The sequence below is a fragment of the Desmodus rotundus genome, chromosome 11, assembly GCF_022682495.2.
Source record: "Desmodus rotundus isolate HL8 chromosome 11, HLdesRot8A.1, whole genome shotgun sequence".
In the NCBI taxonomy this organism is placed as follows: Eukaryota; Metazoa; Chordata; class Mammalia; order Chiroptera; family Phyllostomidae; genus Desmodus; species Desmodus rotundus.
In genome coordinates, this window is record NC_071397.1 from 71,948,545 (window position 1) to 71,969,788 (window position 21,244).

General features: G+C 36.0%; 1 protein-coding gene across 1 annotated transcript in view; it reads left to right on the forward strand.

The window, feature by feature from the left end:
* CLVS2 (clavesin 2) overlaps positions 1 to 13,291 on the forward strand; it is a 58,549-nt gene extending 45,258 nt beyond the window's left edge. The window contains exons 4-6 of the mRNA XM_024552164.3: positions 996 to 1,106; positions 6,278 to 6,498; positions 12,191 to 13,291. Of these exons, the coding sequence (XP_024407932.2) occupies positions 996 to 1,106; positions 6,278 to 6,498; positions 12,191 to 12,278 (420 nt within the window). The 3' untranslated portion in view covers positions 12,279 to 13,291. The remainder of the gene's footprint in view (positions 1 to 995; positions 1,107 to 6,277; positions 6,499 to 12,190) is intronic.
* Positions 13,292 to 21,244: the final 7,953 nt, after the last annotated feature.

Here is a 21,244-nt window from a genome sequence, read left to right on the forward strand (position 1 = left end):
AGAGAACATTCAAATTAAAAAAATACATGTACAGTTGTTTTGTTTCTTTACTTCTGTTTCTGTGAATGCTCAGTAGAATCCAGACGAATGTCAATTGTGATGCCACTTGAAGGACACTTCTAGTGGTATAGTGTTCTTTAGAGAATACATCAATGGTCAACGCAGTGTGGAAATTTGAAGTAGTAGCAAGATTCAGGCCCATTTATTTGGAATCCATGGCACTTCAAATGTTGCCATTGACTTTGCTTAAGGATTCCCCTCCTGTTGTGGAATGGGTTTGGGATGTACTTCTCCACATCACTTCAGGTGCAAACATTGCTCCCTTAGGTTCTTGCCATTATGGTAGCCCCATTTCCACGTGTGTGGTGAGCTCAGCAGGTTTTGACTTTTATGTAATCTGGCAAAATCCATCTCCAAGTTTCTTACACTGCAATTCTAGGTTTTTCTTTTGCTTAAGCACAGTTTCTTTTGTTAATGGTTGAAATAGGGACAGAAGAATGTTGAATGTTGATAATCAGCGAAAAAGAATAAAGTGAGTTTTGATACTTGACATTGCTCACATTATAGATGACTTCAGTGAAATTTAATAAAACATTTTAATTTGAGTATACTTCAATGTAAACATAAATCATTTAAATAAAACACTTATCTATCATAGGTTCATTATTTGGCAAATTTCTAATGTCTTTTAATTATGTTTCTTGACCTATCATGACTGTTAGTAGTTTGCAGCTTAAAATACGGCAATCCTAAACATGCAGAAATCCTTACCGACAATATATTATTGAGAAATATTTGCTTTATTATATATTTGTTCAGTTTTTGTATGAAAGTTGCAGTGTTTAATGTAATGAATTCTTTCTTTATTCTCCTAACTATACAGAGGATCTCGTTTAATTGTGTGGAATAAAATATTTGTCTACCATATGACTTTCCCTAAACCTTCACCACGTATTAAAACATGTTGGATTTTCTTTCCCTCTATATTCCTCTAGGACAGTTTCCCAGCACGATTCGGAGGAATTCACTTTGTCAACCAACCATGGTACATCCATGCCCTGTATACTGTAATCCGGCCTTTCCTAAAGGAGAAGACTCGGAAAAGGGTATTTGTTTATTTCTGTTTTTATTTCCTTTCACCTTCCCCATTCAATGAATTATGATACATACTGTGTGTATAATATTGGCTATGGTAAACATGCTTCTTATTTCATGTCAATATTCAACATACAAGACACTTAAAAATTCAAAGAGACATGTGATTAATTCTGAACAGTATCTGTGAAAGAAACATTTAAAAGCTGGCTCTCCTACTTTTCCACAAATTGGAAGAATATTTTAGCACTTTTATTATATGTTAATGTTTCAGTTTAAAAGTAAAAATTGTCACCTCTCTATAGTTATTGGTAAACTTAATATCAAGTAGGTCTAGACAAAATCTGTAATATTATAAGTTGATAAATGGAATTACTTCATAATATGTAATGCCATAATGCATTGTATGATAGCTAATGTGATTGTCCTGATCGATCACACATTTCAGAAAGAATGCTTATGTGTAGAAATATTAACATCCATTTAAATTACAAGTAACTTGAGTTTCTAGATTCAGTTTCACCTAACAATGAGCACATTCAAAGTACACTCAATAAAATCATTATTCTGAGAATAAGATAATTCATATAAAGCATTTAGGATGGTGCATGACATATGATAAATGCTGAACACATTTATTGTTGTTATTAATAACATTGATTTAAAATGCATTTGAATGCATATTATTTTATTGAATTCTTCAAAGAGCTCTGGAAATAAGCTTAGTAAGCATTATGTCCTATTTCATAGCAGAGGAAAGTAAGTCTTAGGATGGATAAGTAACTTGCTTACTCATTTATACAGCTGTAAAGTGGTACAGCAACATTTGAATCAAAATAGCTCCACATTTAGAGCTATTTTTACCATTGTGCTGTGACCAATTTTCAAATGATTAGCTCCATAGCAAAATATACCTCTAAATCTAGGTGGAAGATAATTTTCCATGTCCCTCAGTGAACAAAAAACCATTCCAGGTATTTCTGTGTCATAGAAGCCTCACTGTGAGTGGGAATTTGTGACATAGTTTTTAAGTATGTGCTTGTATCAGACATTAGTGATGGAGTGTTTTCTGCTTATAAATTTGTTGAAAATGTCCCAGTAGTTTAAGAGGAAGAATTCTGTAAATAATTATAATTGATATTAGAAATTGTTTTTACCACTGAGTCTCAAATTAATTTACATTTTAGAATTCAGAAAAATGGATTGATGGGCCTCGCAAATAACACTTGCAAATTTTGTTTTATGAAGGGATGATCAGGTGAGCAAAACACCCACTGGGGCTTTTAGTGCAAATTATACTAGTGCACACTTTTGTAGTAGTCACTCTGTACATGCTGTTCTAAGTAATTTACACCTGTTAACTCACGTAATCCTTAAGACAAGGCCTAGTTCTTCTCTTTTTGTAGATGGGAATACTAGGCAAGATGGTTAAACAATTTGCTCTAAAATCACTGCTAAGAGGTAGTAGGACGGAATATATGAGTTTATTCCAAATGCTGCTCCAGGCAGAGGGAATAGCAAACACAGAGGTCCTTTGGCAGAAAACTCCTGGTGTATATGACAAACAGCCAGGAGGCCACAAAGACTGGAGTAGAATGAGTGTTGGGCGGGGGCAGTAACAGAGGACTAGGTAGGAGGGAAAATGGTGTGCTCGGCCCTGTAGGGCCTTGGACACCACTGCAAGGAACTGGGCGTTCAGAGTAAAATGAGAAGCATGTGAAAGACTTTGAGAACAGGGGTGATTGTTCTGACATGATTTTAACATGATTCTCTTCTGTTGAAAAGACTGAAGAGGATAGAATTTAGAAAACCAGAAAAGCTCCAGGTTTGGGGCTTATTTGATTGAATTTGACAATTTTGACAGTGCCTAAATGAATGCATTTCTACCATTACTGTAGATGGAAGGGAGGTATCTGAACTTTAAATTTTGACTAAAACTATATGACTTTGAATTTTTCATATGAGAAAATAATTATAGGTTAAAACTCCTTTACTTTCTATTTATGCAATCAATGCACAATGCAACGCTATAATACTTCCTTACTGTTGGTCTAAGTAATTCAGAAAAATATAAGGCATAATTGTGAATCTTCTTCTACAAACAACAAACACCTGGTTCTTCATTTGCTTAACTTAAATCTGACTTTGAGTCTCCAACATACCTGGCTTATGAGAAGAAATATCAACCTGAGGTGTTATAGGGGTGCCTTCTTCTCCAAATCTCACCAATATCTGGAATCTGCCATGCAAAGTCAGACTTCTCAACATGGCCACTTCTGACATCTTCATTATTCAAGCCAGTATTAATTCCTTAAATAGTTCTCCTGCTCTCCAGATGTCTGTGAAAAAAGAGCATCTTTGCTACAGCTAGAACCCCCTGGCTAGGCTTTAACCCACTACCCCCGTGCACTCTTCAGCTAGTCCACGGCTGTGACCTTGCCACTCCCCAAGAGCTTACAGGAAGCAAATTTCACTTCTGGTTTATACAAATTTCTATCTCTTCCTCAAAAGGAAGACTCTCTCTGCTATACCTTGTTAATTCTCAAAAGCATTCCACTCTAGAGGCCTAGCATATTCTTTTTAATGGCACAGCTTAGGAAAATGAAATAAAAGTTGGAAGTGTTATTCAAGATAATTGTTTCTGCCTTTGAAGGTACTCTGAGGCAAAGGAGCCCACAAGATAAGACTTCTTGCATGGAATGGAGGAAAAGAAAAAATAAGGAGAAAAAAATAGTAAAACTTTAATAAATGATGCTATTACACAGAACTAGTTAAAACAAAGAAAAATCTTAGAGCAAAAATTAAATAGTTTGGCAATTACAATACATCCTATTATCCAGTCCAGAGGGTCATGAAGCCTGGAGCTCTCTGACATTAAGATGTTGGGGTAATGAAGAATAATCAGCCAAAGAGAATGCAAAAGCATCAATCAAGGTAGGAGAGAGCCAAGAGATCATGGGAGAAAATGTTTTCATGGGGAGAACCATCCACTTACAAGGTGTCCAACCCATGGCTTGTGTGCCATGTGTGGCCCAAGATGACTATGAATGTGGCCCAACACAAAATTATAAATTTACTTAAAACATTATGAGATTTGTTTGTGTGATTACGTGTCATAGTGTATTTAGTCTGTAGCCCAAAACAACTCTTCTTCTTCCAGTGTGGCCCAGAGACGCCAAAAGGTTGGACACCCCTGATACTATATCTAGGGCTTCCGAGAGTTAAAGAACAATAGGGACTGAGAGTTGGACAATGAATTTAGCAATGAAAAGACTCTTGACAAGAGCAGTTTCCATACTGTGGTGGGAAGTAACACCTATTTGCACTGGATTTCAGGAAAAATGGGACAATAGTATTTGGGCAATGAATATATATAAATCTTTTGATAAATTTTGCAACAAAGGGTAAGAGAGAAATTGGAATAACTGGAGGTTTTATGTGTTTGTATGGGGGAAGAGTAGTTTGGCATGTTTTCTGGTGGTAAAGATCCAGCAGAGCAAGGAAATTTTATGATGTGAGAGAGGTAGAGAGAATTGCTTAGGAAACATAACTGATATAGACCCAGGTTGGGGTGGGGTGGTCTCATCTGGTTGTCCTATTTCTTCAGTTAAAGAGGAAGAATGGCCAAAGCAGAAAGTGATCCTGAGAGAGAGAGAGTATTAGTGAAGAAAGAGGACACTACTAGTGTGCTGGATTACATTTATTTTTCTAAGGATTTATTACCATACATCTTGCATGACTTGAAAGAGAAAGTTTCTTACATGAAGTAATGCACCTGATAAAATAAAGGTTATATACCTAATAAAATATGGGTTTCAGGTGCTAGGGCTTAACTTTGCCAGGAAAAATTATTTTCATTTCTTATGCGAAGAACCTAGCGGTATGTGTGTATGTGTGTGTGTGTGTTTCTGGGCTGTTGTGCTCTGCAAAAAGGTGTGGTAAGGTATAAACTTTGCAATTAACTTGATGTAGTTTGGGACAGTTGGCCTCTTCCACCTTTGCAGGTTCTGCACCATATATTCCAGGCAGCTGGGTTGTTTTCTTTTTGCCTATGTTGGCCAGTGACGTGCTCTCAGCTGCTTTTACTCTTCCGTCATTTGATAAAATACTTGTCGATTAGTGACTCCTATCCCTTTCATTTTATTTGGTGTTGTAGACTAGTCTTTCTTTGTTTTCCTAAATATTTACATCAGTAGTTCTAAAAGTTTATAAAACAAAGATGAATGTGGTAGCCTGTTCATCGTAAACCCAAAGTATAAACTATAATCCTTAAATAAATGTTATATAACTTTATGAGATGACAACAATGCTATATCAGAGAAGACTGATTTGCAGTTTTGAGGTTGAAATTAAAGAAAAGAGGTAGCAGTTTATGGGCAAACAGATCTTGACTATGTAGCTTTGATTTTTTCAGTTTAACAAAATAATTTTTCAGTTTAACAAAATGCTCTTTGTAAACAGTTATACCTAAAATTAATATATGCATTTAGCTTTACATTTTTAATCCATTATTTCATTTTCAACTTGAACAATGAACATGGAACTCTCTAGTAGAGAAGATGCTGAAACATTACAGAACATAAACCCTTTGGGACATGAACTTTCACTCAACCTTTCATTATGATGACGCTAATCTACTTTTATTTACATCATATACTTTGCATTGGGAAGTGGTAATTCAGCAGTCACAGTATTCTTGTTTTTATGGCGGATAAAGAGAAAGCCATACCAGAGACAGCTTTTGGGCTGAATAGCTTGGATAGACTTTGTAGTTGATGGGTCCCACATGAGAAGAAGCTGTTCTAGCAGCATTCATTATGCACATCGCCAGCTTTGCACAGCTAACATCAGAGTGATGTACAGATCAACGTGCACATTAGATTCTGTTTATGTCCCTGCCTGTGAAGCAGGAAACCAAATTCTGGTTCCAGCTCTTTAAGTCAGTAATTATTGGACCTTCTAGAAGGTGCTTAAAATCCCTGAGCCTCGGAATTTTCGTATGAAATAATAGGATGATAGTACCAGCCTGCATGTTTCAGAGTGGATGAAGGGCTTAAATATTTTAAGAGACATGGAAAACTCTTGCTTTTGCTCTTTCTATCCTTACTCCCTCTGTACAGCATTTGGATAATATTTATTCTCTTCTGTGTGTTTTCTCTCACCCCTCTTCTTGCATTCGTAGATATTTTTGCATGGTAACAACCTGAATAGCCTACACCAACTAATTCATCCTGAGATCCTGCCCTCTGAGTTTGGAGGAATGCTGCCCCCTTATGACATGGGAACGTGGGCAAGAACACTGCTAGACCACGAGTACGACGATGACAGTGAATACAATGTGGACTCGTTCAGCATGGCTGCGACAGAAGTAGAAAAGGAACTCTCCCCCAAGTCCATGAAGAGGTATGCCCGAGGTAGCTGGGAAGTGGGCTGGGGCCAGGGTGGAGGCCCCCAACTCTAAGTCCAGGTTTTATATTTTTTGAAGGAGATGTTTGGCGAGATTTTAAAGCATTTCATGCTCCCATGATTGGATGTCTAGGAATTTTGAGTCAAATAAAGTCATTTGAGGTAATATCAAGACGGTGTTACTGCTAATTCACAGACAATCTAACAGCCCTAGAAGTCACTAAATTCAGTGATTTTTCAAACTGCACTTTGGGGTTCTGGCAGAGTGTCTCAGGCCAGGCAGGTGGGGCGGGGACAGTGCCCATCTCCACAGTGAAAATGACCTTCCTAGCTAAGCAACTTGTTAGACTTCTATTTAAGAATTCCCTTGAAGAAAGGGACCTGTAGCCAACACTCACGCACGCAAGCTCCTCAAACACTGATATTTGAAGCTTGTGTTCTCTTTACAGTGTTTCTGCCAAGTTTTTGTTTAAAGATCTAGTCATTCCTGGGGGAAAAACACTCTATTTCCCTACAGCTTTAATCTTTATAAAGTTCACTGTTGAGTCAGACTCTCTGCTTTACCATATTTTTATGCCTGTTTTCTTTCAGTCAGTGCGTAATTTATTGAGCACATGCTTTGTAATAGGCTCTTTCCTAGGTATGTGGGATCTGATGTGGATAAAATGTACACCCAGCCATTGTCTAGTGATGACGGAGCGGGGGGGTTGCCAGACATGCACGAGCGCGTGATCGCCTCTGAGCTTGCATTCTGTAGCAAACTACAGGCCATCTGATTCCCAGGTTTCCCTGGGCCACACTGGCCCAGGGTTCATGTGGGTAATGTAACAAATACTGTTGGTTCATTTTTCATCACATAAATAGAGGAATCACAGCTCCTGCAAGTCTCTTCTCACCTAGCTCAGGAGGGACCAAGCATATCTTACATGTCATCCCACTGTCTTGCATCCTTCTCTGATGAAAGCCTTATGGTCCTTTGTCATTGCTGTGACTCATACGTGGCAACCCAGATTTTGAGTTGGCCTCTTTTTTGCTCCTGTTGGTGTGTGTGTGATGTCTTCCTTTCTCCAGCCTGCTCCACCACTCCTTGGAGACAATGAAAAGGCCGATGACATCTCCAGCTGTAATTTCTCCACTGATCACCAAGCTCACGTTTAAACTAAGTTCGGCTTTCTTAACTCCTTTCTTTTTTTTTAATTTATTTTTTATTTTTATTGTTATTCAATTACAGTTGTATGCCTTTTCTCCCCATCCCTCCACCCCACCCCAGCTGAACCCACCTCCCTCCCCTGCCTCCACCCTCCCCCTTGATTTTGTCCATGTGTCCTTTATAGTAGTTCCTGTAATCCCCTCTCCCCACTTAACTCCTTTCTTAAAATAGGACTTTATCATTTGAGTTCTGCTCTCCAACCAAAGGGATACATGGATGGGCCCTTGACGAGGTCTATTAAGTGCTAAAGGTTGTCTTCAAAGCTGTGTATGGAGAAATGTGGAAATGTAGAGTACATTTTTCTAGAGAAAAGGCATATATTTCATTAAATTCTCAAAAAAAGTTTTCTAAAATAAAAATATTTAAAATACATGGACTCAAAATAGGTTTCTTCTTATAAAAATAATAATCCTAATATTAGTGTTGCAATCTACCATTTGCTTTCCACAAATTAGGCCTTACTAGTCCCTTTTTTTGTTTACATTAATTTGTTTAATCCTCAGAGCAACCCTGTTAAACAGATATGGTATCTGCAAAGTTACATAGTCTATATGTGGTGAAATGAGGTTCTAACCCATGAGGTCCAAGTCTTCTGTGTTGTTGACACATGCTTTATCTACCCTTCTGTGATAACATAGCGGAGAGAGCCCTCACTCTATAACTGAGCTACAGAAAGATGCAAAGACAGCTGCTAGAAGTGTTCCCTCGTCTTTCTTGGCCAGTTAACAATGCTCATTTTCTTAAGCCACTCCTTCTATGACATATTAACTAACATGATCCCACCCTCTGAGCACATCCTCTATGACCTTGGCTACACCCCCACCACCCACACTCTGCTCACCTTCACTAACTCCAAAACTGCCTACCTGCTGCCTTTGCCTCCACCCCTACCCTGCTCCTCTACCTTCTTAATTATCCACATGGCACAGATTATTTTACTTCTCTGCTTTAAGTTTTTTAATGACTGCTGATTATACATATAAAATCAACTCCATATCATGGCTTACATTGTGGTACGTGATCTGATCCTGCCTACCTCTCTTTTCTAAGTTTATTTACGTTTTCTGTCTTCCTCCACCTTTCAGACCCAACATCCTTGTTTATCCTCTTTCAGCTTCTCCGGCTTGTTCCTGCCTCAGGGTCTTTATACTTCTCGTGTCCGGCTGGAATGCTCTTTTCCTCCCGTTGTGCAGTGGGTGGCTCAGTCAAAGGTCACCTCTTGAAGAGGGTCCTTTGATTTTCTCAATCACCAGGTCTTATTCAGTTCTATTTCCTACTCATTCTAGTCATTCCTTATCAATCACTTCTTTTATTTTCTTCATCGCACTTACCAGTCTGTGAAATGACTTGTGCTATTTAATTGTATGTGCACCCCTGATGTCAGCTTCGTGGAGACTTCAGTGGCTTTGTCTGTCCTGCTCTCTTCTGAAGTCCCAGTGCCCGGAGTACGCCGTGAGGCACAGAGGGTGCTCGCTGGGCACTAGTGGAAAAATGAAGGAGGCCTCTGCTGTCTGTCATTGGCCCCTTTTAAGTGTTGTACTTAGAATTCAATAGGTAACATCTGACACTGTTACTGCTTGCACTGAGGTTCTAGAATTAAGGCTTTGCAGGGTAGACTTCATTGGCTTCCTTTTGTTTCAGTTGTTGTTGCCCTGTGGCTATCATTCAGGAAGCCAAAGCACATTGCTAACTCATAGTGCACTGCCGAAAACTAGTGAGTCTCTCTACTCTTAGATCCATATTCTCCTAATTCTGTTACTAGGTTTTGCTTTTTCCTCCAAGCACATTACTTTTAATTGATTAACACCATGTTGTTAGAGTTGGCTCAGTCTATCCACCTTTTGAAGTCCTTATGGATCCAGACTTTTGTCTCCAATTAATTAGGCCCTTTTCGTTCCCTGCAGACTGCGCTCACAGCACATCGACCTCCCCAACTCTTGAGTTTCTTGCTTCTGACATGGGTTGATCATTATTTCTGACACCCTGTGTTTGGTGCTGGGTTTGTATCATATAAGATTTTGTTGTTCTATTTGAAAGCTTGTGAAAGAATGAGATTAAGAAATGTGTTTTACTTGACTCTCATCTTCTCCACATCAGGGAGTGATAGTTCCCCCATCAAGGATGAGAGAAAATTGTTCCTAGGTTCTACCTTGCTCTCTTCTCCTCTGTCTTCTTTTTGAGTTTTGTCATACTTAAGTTGAGAGGGGAAAAAAATCATTCCTTCACCAAACAATTGTAGATAAATCCTTGGGGTGAATTTAGCTAGATGTATAATAAGAAGATTGATCCCCCTGTGTAAATATGTGGAGGGATAGCATAGTCATGTGAAGACATATAAAGTTCACTAGATTGTGGCCGCCTTAAACTGGTCAAGTGTCTGTCCCCTTATATCTCTAGTACCTAGGACAGTGCCTGGCACATAACAGTTGCAGTGAGTAATGATACTAATACGGTTATGCTGATATGACCTTCAGTTTCATTGAATAATATTTAACATCTATTGTTACTACATGCAAAAACTTATCTAATGTTTTTATGTATTGACTCCTTTGCTTTTCTAAACAACTAGTAAGGTAATAGTGTCCCCATCTTATTAATGAGGACACCCAGTACAGAGAAGGTAAGTAACTTCCACATGTCACATGGCTACAAAGTGGTGATGCTAATATTGGAACACGGGCAATACTATTCCATAAGTCATTTCCTTAACTGCTCCCATTTTCTAGCTGCCAGAATTTGTGCTGGGGTTTGTGCATGAATTATTGAATTCGATCCTCAATACATTGTATGATGTAGCTGTTATGTTCTCCATTTTACAGATAAGGGAACAAAATCTTAGCTACTTTAAGTAGCCTTCCCTTAGTCACAGAGATAGTAGATGGCAGAACTGGAATTGGGATCCACTTCTGTTCAAAATCTAGCCTCCTAAACACTAAGGTTAGCACAGTATCGGAGAGGCATAAAAAATGAATAAATGATACCCGGATAACTAAATTTAAATTATGTGTTTTAATTTAAAAACTTATTTATTCCAAAGACAGTAGAGGCAAATACATACACATTCACCTTTAGTCAGTCTTCTTTCTGATAGAGGCATCTAATACTGATCATTGAGATCAAATGGTAAAAATGAATTAGGAAATAAAGTCAACATTTTAGTATTCTCATCTTCCTTTCATTCTCTCTTCAGACAGGAATTTAAGTTTATTTAAAAGAAGGACTGGATTTGTCAGTTCATTTTGTAATTATTTTACTTTGATAATTAGTTCCATGGCTTTTCTTTTTCATTAGCATGTGCAGTTGTAGTTTAGCTTATAGTCTTTCTGTTTGAAAGTTAATGAGGTCTGCTAAGAGGCAGAGCATTAGCCAATTGGCTGGAATGCAGCAGCAGGGGAAAAATTCATTACCACAGAGAATTTTAAAAGGGCAGCTGCTTCCTTAATGCTACAGCTATTATGATGGTAGCTTCCTGCCACAACAGTAGCATGTCTCATTAACTTTCATCCTTTCCTGTTTTATGTTGTTTCCTAATATATAATTTCCACCTGCTATCAAAGGCATGTGTAAGGGGTTTTCAAATTATTTGCTTTCCTAATCATAAAGGGTTACTGCCTAACCAAGAGGGGTTTTAACTTCAATTTTCTTTTTAAAAATTTAAAATTACAGTTGACATTCAATATTATACAAGTTTCAGGTACATGCAAAGTGGTCCGACATATAACTTACGAAGTGATCCCCCAGTAAGTCTTGCGCCCAGTTGACACTGTAAAAATATTTATACACACATACTTATACACAGTTGTTACAATCTTATTAACTATATTCTCAGTGCCATAATTATATCCATGTAACTATTTTGTATCAACAAATTTGTTTTCCTAATCCCTTTTTCATCTTTTTCACCCAGTTCCCCAGGGTTTTAACTTTTTAAAAATCTTAAAACATTTCACAAGAGTAAGATTGATTTTATTCTAATGTTCCAGTGGGAAATTGAAAAAAACTCACATTCAAATTTTAAGTATTTTCCTAACATAATCATTAAAAAATGATGTTTAAACAAATGCACATTTATGTTAAATTTGTGTCATAGAGCCCTTTAAGACAGGAATCAAAGCTCCTACCATTTCTATTTAATGTCTCATAGTACTAATTTCACTGCAATAATTTCCCATTTGGATACATCTGTCCTATACTACAAATTCTCATTTTCAAAGAAAAGACCCTTGCTCCTTTGTGAATAGGAAAACTTAAGACTATTATTGTGTATTTAGAATCCTTTGCTGTTGAGTATTCCATTTAGAGGCCAGAGGGTATCGTTTCCTCTGATGCAAATTGATGCTCAGCGTCCTCAGTTCATAAATCCCTTGATGTAAAGGAAGATAATGGGCATCAGAGAGAGAAGTAATAATGGAGAAAAGACAGAGAAGAGAATGTGATTATTTGGTAATAACTCACTGACAGTGCCTTTATTGTTTCCAGATCCCAGTCAGTAGTGGATCCTACAGTACTAAAACGCATGGATAAAAATGAGGAAGAAAACATGCAGCCTTTGCTCTCTCTGGACTGATAACTTCTCTACACTTCCCATGGGTTGGAAAAGAAAGGTACATGTTTTCAGCAACAGAGACAGCAGTGTGGAGGAATTACCAGCTGGAAACTTATTTATTCTTGTTAATGTAGCATAATATATAATAAGGCATCAGGCTTTTCCATTTGCCTGAACCACGGGGGCCCTGGTCTGCATTAAAATGTCAATAATTTATTCTGTAAGTGCCAAGTTCTTTGTAAATATAATGTAATCTTTATGTCAAGTTTGTAAATTTTGGTAATAACTAAAAATGGAAGAATTTGGCTCATGAGTCCATGCCAGTGATGTGAACTGTAACAACAAGAAGAAAAAAGACACATGAATAATCAAAGCTGATTAAATGTAGCTCTGTTTCCTATGAAGCCATATTTCAGCTCCATAGTGATTGTTTCACTGTTTTTCTCTGAAACTCTGTCATATTCAAATGTACTTTTAATGGGCACAGGGAACTAGATGATTATAGGGAATTACTATGACAAACGTATTTCCTGTCTAGTGATTTGCGTTTCACAGAAAATGTATTCTAGTGACTCTCACTGGCCTTGTATTTTGGACACAAAGATTGGCAGTTAATCTGGTACACTGAACACTTGAACTCTTCAATGTTATTTAATTCCTGGATTCTTGTAAAAAGATATGTTTTTGAAATTAAGATGTGGAATTTTGAAAGAGAGTGGATTCTTTTTAAACTGCTGTCTTCACAACGTATCCTTTATTCAAGACCCCACTGAACCCCTGTCTGATGTACTTTAAGAACATTTCTCCCTCAAAAATCTTTGACCAAGAGAAAGAAAACTCATACATAATAGTGTTTTGACAGCTAATTTTGAACACAGAAATTGCTACATACAGATAGGGGGCTAATTTCTAATTTATTGTACACTGGTTGATAAAACACCTATATTCACACATACATATATTTTTGCTGAGCTATAATAAATCCTTGATGTGACAGGCTTATAAGATAAAACATACATATTCAATGGTCTTAGAGATGATATAGATTATTACATGAGATGCTAATTTTGGAAAACCACTTTCTCTAAAGTTAATGAAAATGAGTTATAGTGAAACAGATTTTTAGTGAACCTATTGAAGGGAATTCCAATTTGTAAGGCAATCTTGAATCCATGCCATTTTAGGGAAATGTATTTTTCAAAACAAGAGGTCTCTACATAGTGTAGGCAGTATCAGGTGATCAAAAGTAATAGAGGTTTTCTCACATTTAAGTAAATTATCCCAATGATCCTGTAAGTACAGATTTTCTTTTCAGAAAAGATTGAAAGAACATATTGCATCCAGGAGATACAACGAAAGCATCTGAAGGCATCTGAGATAGCATAATATAGTTTAAATATACACTGTAATCCTTATGTCATCGAAAGTTTCTGTTTCATGAAAATTCTGCCATCTTAGCACATTTTAAATAGCTTACTTTACATTTCAAATTCTAGTGTGAAAAAAATCAAGAATTTTACCACCTTTTCAGATTGGTAGTTTTTGATATTGAGAATTTACCATTAAAACATTATTTTGAAAGAAAAATATCTGAAGAAACTCTTGGAAACCAACAAAAATAAAGGCGTGTAGCAACCTTCCCATACTTTTTAGCTAAAAGCTTAACATTTTTCAGTTGTAGTTCTATAGTGAAAAATCTTAAATTCAAGATCAGTACAGTCTACAGTATCACTAATGAACTATTTAATATTTGTAAAGATACATGAATATACATACATGATGTGGATGAACGATCTTTTAAAAATGCCAACGTCCAGCCAAGCGTGGAAGATTAATGACTCTCAGGTACTCTGGTCTGCTCATAAATATCATACCGGTGGGACTGAATTTAGTATAAAAAGCTGCAGCAGCTCTTATCTGGGGAAGAACCTGACCATTGCGTGTTTTGCCAACCTGACACTGATTTCCCAGGGTTGGGCTTTATATACTGTGTAAGCAAGCGTTAGGCAATATGGTGCATTGTAATGAAGTACAAAGTACAGAAGGCAGTGAACTTTTCATTCTCATCGATTTCTCTTTTCATTTCTTGCCAATTTTTAGAATTCTACCAGCTTCCAATGCCAACTAGCACAGCCAGCTTCTTTCCCCTATCATTAGACTGGTGTCCTGTAAAAATAACTAGGAAGACATTTCTTATGTCTCTACCTCTCTAATTATAAAGTATCATACACACTGTCTCCCTGCCCCACGTTTGGAAACTCCGCATAGGAATGGTTGCTCGTCTGCTCTTCTTCAAATGAGCAGTTCAGAATTGGCGGGATTGTGTAAAATATTTTAAAATGAATAAACAAAATTAAAACAATGATGCCTGTTCAAATAGCTATATCTAGTTCAGCCTGTGAGAAAACTCATTTTCTAGGAATGTATTTGAAGCTGCATAGTCAAGAGATACTTGGTCAAGTTTATAAAATTTCCCCTCAGCCTCAGCTGACTAGTACCGTTTAGGACCCACTTTTCCGCCTATGAGTTTTTGTCCTGTAGCTGTGTCTACTGTTAGAAAACTTAGCAAATAGGCACCTCTGGCTTTCAATTTAACTGTGATAGTACACGTCCACTTACACACACTGACCCACGAACACTAGACTATTTGCTCTAATGAATTTGCCTGTCTGTTTTGAGAGCTCTGCTTTGTTTTTTTTTTAGGTATTTTCTTACTGAAAATATGTGGGCATCAAAGATTTATCACATTTGACTTGGAATAGGCCAGTAGTTCATGTACTTCTCTTACCCAATTCGCTCTACCTTCTATTCTTGTATCTCTTCTTGCTTCCAATGTTTCAGGGGCAGCTGCTTCCAAAGCTGTTTTAACGATAAGTAACTTTTATGTTGTCAGTGATAGTTGCACACATTTTTGACTGATATTTTAAATGGAAGAGACTATCATGAAAATATACTCTTAAGAAATATGGAGAAGTCCCTCTTTAACAATGGGATAAAGCGGTGATACTAGAACATGGATTCTATTTGTACTCTCTTTCAAAAAGTAACTGCATTTACATGGTACAGATGAAATACAGCTATCATTTGAAGAAGGCTATCTGAGGCCTTGCCGTGAGCGTTCCTGTGAGTCCAATACAGTAATTTGAACGTGTTATTGACAAGCCTGGCACTATGCTAAAACAATATACAAGTACTAAATACAGTTTTGCAAGCAAGGTTTTGAGGCAGGCATGCATTATTTCTTCTCTTTCTATAATAGTTTGCATAAGTGTAGGCAAAAACATTTCTTAAGTCTTTTCATATAAAATGCTTGTTTACTTTATAGTACTGAAAATTCATATATTCGTAAGCAGAAAAGCCAGCTAGGGTCTCTTTAATTTTGCAAACCAGGCCACATTGTTAAATCAAACATTTGAAATATCTGTAATGTTCCTGAGGGAACAGAAATGTCTCTCGTGCACCAGGAAAATGGAGAGTTGTTTTGGAAATTGGAGAACGTATTTGTTACTCTTCACAAAAGGAAAACCCTTAGACCCATGGCAGTGAGACTTCAGGGACAGGCTTCTTTTTCTTCCAGAAGCAACCTAAAGGGTTGTGGACATGTTCATGGTCCTTTAGAAAACTTATATCAAGAAAACCTGCTGAGAGGTTATGCACTCTTCTGTTGTTTTATCTGAATGTCTAATTGGTCTGGTTAGTTAATAATTTATCTCTTTTGCTTCTTACTTTGTAGTAACATAATTACTTGAAAAATTGCCGTGAGCCATGAGGATATTTCAGAATGATTTTCACACACAGAATAAAACGAGCAGAGCTCTGGCATGGTATTTCAACTTTAGGATACAGTATTTACATTTTTTACATCAATAACTTAGTAGGCATATGTTTCATTTAATATGTACTAAATAGATATATAACTTAAAAAACAATGGTGCATTTTAAATTTATGAGGCCATTCGATCATGTAAGAATCAGCAGGTTATATAAAATATATTGAAACAAAATTAGACCAGGGGCTAAATATTCAGGGTGTGTAATTAACTTCAGTAGTGAAAAGTATTTGTTTTTTTGTTTTAGTTGCTTTCCAATATGCTATTGAAACTATTCAGCAATACTTCTATTTGAAATAGGGCAAATAAGTAAAAATACAAAAGGATGCTTGGCCTTGAAACATTATTAAATCATGATCTTAATGGCTTAGAGTAGATAATTTTTTTCACAAAATCAAGTTTTTATTCTGTAAACAACCATAGGTTAATGCCACATGTCGAGATAATACTATGAAGTCTATTCTGTGTTGAGTATAGGAATTCATTCTCCTGAATTGTAAGAAAAAATATAAAATAGTAATTCTATAGATGGAAATACCCAAGTTGTGCTGGAGGAGTGAAAATGGTACTGTTGAAATTAAAAAATTTAGGAACCAAATAAGTATAGGACTTAAATATAATAAATGTACTTTTTTGGTACATGGCGGACATTGTTACAGTTTTGAAGGTGTTTGGTCAGTATTTGACTTAGTTTCAATGCAAATATTTTTGCCCTTAATTATATCAATGCATTTATTATTCTGTCATAATTATTTCTTGTGGTGAATGAGAGGAACATAAATGAATAGTGAAATAGATTCTAACAAAACATTAAAAAGTGAATTGATCCTCAACTCTTGAAAAATTGCAATAAAGTATATATAATGGGTTTATAAATAACAGAGGTGCAAAGCATTGTCCTTCTTGCTAATTTATTTTTCATATTTGTTAAAAGATAAATAAAATTCCAAAGACCGAGGAAGTTTTGTATTCAAAATGTCCAGTACAAGTAAGATATATAAAAGGTCATTGTACAAGTCCTTGATAAGAATACTAAGCACAGTAGTATTTGGCTCAAATACCTTGATCTTTTGAGGGATATATTTATTTCAATACAGTATCATAAATGGTATAATATAATTTTTGAATAAATACATATTTCTGCTTTAAAGAAGCATTTATTTTGCATATGGCAAGTGTTCAGTTTGGTAGTACTGGATCTGTTGGCATTTGTGAAATGGATTTCTAAAATGTCATCTAAAATAAGCAGCAACAACTTTATTATGAGAGAAATTGTAGTTAGTTATTTAGGTGAGTATACACAAAATTTCTGATATTTGAGTGTTTGGGGCTTAAAGGAGGAAGCACAGTTCTATTTATCAAGATGATATTTTCAGTATTCTAAACTTTTATACAAGCTTTCAAAGCTAGTTTGAATAAAGAAGTAAGTTAACTTTTAAGTTGCATATACCAATGAGAATGATCAGTAAATAAAATAACATAAATTATTGGATTAGACAAGTGACTAAATGCTGAAATTTATATTATAAAAAAGTGTTGTTTTAAGTAAATCTTATTAAAATAATCCCAGTTCAAAATATTAAGCAAAATAAAAATTTTCAGCCTGACTTGAAAAAAATGCCCACTCAATAAATATGCATTATATTTTCTGTGAGTTTTTCTCTTTTATCTTCCCTGTGGATAAAAAAACCATCTAATGAAGAAAAAAGTCACTTACCTAGAATCCCCTACAACAGATGTAACTTTCTTGAGCTCAAACACAGATGATTTTTCTGTACGACTTTTGAGGTTATCAGGAATCGTTATCGCCGCCTCTTCCTAAAGCCACGTCAGGAGGAGCCCCGGTTTCTAGCCGTGACCACAGGAGCATCCCGAGAGGGAATAAACGCAGGGTAACCAAAGAACGCATGAAAAGCCAGAGGTGTGGTCTTCACCTCCTGTCAGTAAAAAGGGAATTATAGTGTAAATGCAGAAGACTATTTTTAAGTGCCATGGGTTTCTGATATCAAGAGTTAACTACTTGGCCAATGAAAAGAGGCCGTGAGGATGTGATGGTCTGTCTCCACACAGCAATGACATTATCAAAAACTCACCTTGGAGCATCACCTCTCTCTAAAAATAAAAATAAGCATGCTCTATTTTCCCGTTTTAAATAACTGGAATCATACAAGTGTCAGATAGAAACCATAAATGCTTTGTTGCCTTTTAAGAAAAAAATGCTACATTATATACATATAAACATAATTGACTCTATTGCATAGAACTGAAATATTTGCATGCTGATTTATAAATTCTTACCTAGAAATTTAAAAACATATAATGATATTATTTCAGTGTCAGAAAGTTATTAAATGTTCTTTGTATCATGGATTCATGGAGAAGACTGGTAATATCCTGGAATTTGAATTCATATATCTAAACATTTTTATTTTGATGTCTACTGGATGTTTCATATTTAACATTTACTAAACCAAACTTCTCTTCCTTCACCCTGGACTGGCTTCCCCTTTAGACTCTAACCTTCAAGTGTCTAGGACTTAAAACTTTGAAGTCATCTTCTCTTTCTTTCCAATCTGACTTGGTCACATCCAATCAGCTTGTTGGCTTTCCTTCAAAGTATGTAAATCCACACTGACCACTTTGCAAATCATCTGTTGGACAAGAGTTCAACTTTATCTTCACCTACAATATTTTAACAATCTGAGAACTAGCCTCCTTGCTTTGGTCCTTGGCCCCTAAAGTCAGTTTACAACAGATGATTAAGAGTGAGCTCACTCAGATCATTTCACTCTTCTCAAAAATCTGCTGCAGGAGTACCAATCAAGTCCTTACAATGGAGTGTGAGGAGGGCCGATATGAAGTTAGTGAGCACCAGTGTAGCAGAAGAGCGTATTTTCTGATTTGGTTGGCACTTTTGTCTATACAATGCAAAATTAATTGTTAAATACTTTAATTTCTTGCTAGTAAAGTCCTACATAATATATCCTCTCACCCCTGACCTTGACTCTTCTTGGTTCATCTCTTAAGAACATTGTCTCTTTATTCTCTTGCCAAACTGATCCTCGCTCTGCCCAGAACTTGCCAAGCATTCCTCCACATCAGAACTTTTGCACTTCTGCTCTTTCTGCCTCTCCCCCAGGTATGCTCATGAAACATTTTCTTATCTCTTTCAGATCTTTGCTCAAATGTCACCTTCTTAGAACTCTCTAGATTTTCCTATTTAAAATACATGGCCATATGTTTTTTTATATTTCTTTTTTCTGCTTTATTTTTTTCCATAGCTTTTATCCCCTTCTAATATACCACATAGCTTACTTATTTTGTTTATTTAAAGATTTTTCTTAATAGAATGTGAACTCCACACAGGCTGTTTGTCTTGTTCACTGTTGCATAATCAGTTTATCGGTGCCTTGAATAGTGCCTGAAATTTAGTAGCATGTCCAAAAAGATTGCATGAAGATCTTAATTTATTTCAGCAAGTCATATAGTAGCCAGTAGTATGCATTTAAGGAGAAAACTTTTTCTTAATAAGAAACATCTCTTGCTATTTATCTTCAAAGGGGAAATTTTTCTCTCTCTGATAATGATGATGGAATCATGAACCAAGAATTGTATCCCCTTCCACCCAATTCTGGTCTCTACCCCCAAACCTAAGTTTTCCATCAATGTTTGAGCTTTATCTGTGGAAGCTACTCTAAGATTATTAGGTCCTATACCACATGCATGGTTTACACTTACTCTTGGAGGGACTGCAAGGTACCTCTGATGAAAAGTTAGTTTGAGCTCAAAACTATAGTAAATTGTTTGTCATTGATTATCATAGTTAATTCCACGCTAAAAAAATTGCAGGAAGTTAAAAGACCATTATTTTTCTAATATTGGAGGTCAGACTATGAGAAAATGCCTATGACTTGTATTGGAAAGGAAAAGGAAGAGGGAGGAGGAAAAATAAGGATAGGTGTTTGCAAATGTTTTAGAAAGACAGTCAAACTAGTCTTTTATTGGCTTTGAGATGGGTACTACACAGCATATTGGTAATCAATATAGGTCACGTTTCACGTTAATTACATACATATATGGCAGTCAGGGTTAATGAGTAATTTGGAAGACCTTCCATTGAGAAAAGACTACATGATTCTTGTTACAAAGGAGGTAGAATTTTTTTGTGTTTCTTACTCTGTGAGTCTTGACAGTCTCACAGTGGAAGCCATTTGCCGCTGCCACGCCCTTTCGCCAGCTTCAAGGATGTGTTTACCATCACTTCCAAAATACAAGATTCAAGCTCAAGCATACACATGTAATACATGGTATTTTCTACTGAATTTTGTTTTTTGCATAAGTTATTTTTTGTGATTGAATTTTATGAATGTGTTCCTTGGTAAATTTTATCAATTCTCTCAAATTTTTAATAGATTTTGAAATTTTATAGGTCACTATTATATTCTTAAAACCATAGCATTAAGTGTTTCATTTCATGTCTAGATTACTTTATGTCCTTTTTGATTTTTGAGGATGAATGGAGTTCTGTTAAATAAAATGTCACCAAATGAAAATTTCAAATTCAGAAATGTGAATGTGCATATATGCCCTTTCAATTTTTTTAATATAAAGAAAATTTCTATAAGTTTTGAAAACATATCATGTCAAATAGCTATGAATAAATTTGTCATTTAAATATGGAGACAGATGAAATTGGTGGTAGTTTTTGGAAGTACAAAATGCTTTTAAATGGACTTTAAATGTGTGACTCTATTGCAATGTTATTTGGAATTTACTGTTGATTTAATCAAATATATTTGCTAAAATTGGTATAAGTTCAAACTAGTAGAAAATCACTTCTTCGATTGTAGAATGATAGAATGGAGATGCAAGCCAGAGTCAGTTATAAAGTTTTCCCTTTGAAGCAGTGGAGTGGATTTGATGGTGATTTCAGTTTATTTCCTTTTTAACATTAACAAATATTTATTGAGCACTTACTCTGCTCCATACACTGTTCTAGGTTCCAGGGATATAGCAATAAACAAACAAAGGCCTTGGCCTTCTGATAGTCACATGTCACATGCTCGTGGAGAAGGCATACAAAAAGCAGATGAAGTTATTTACTGTCCTTGGCATTTTAAGTTTAATTTGTGTGGCCTCTGGCACTGTTTCTCCATC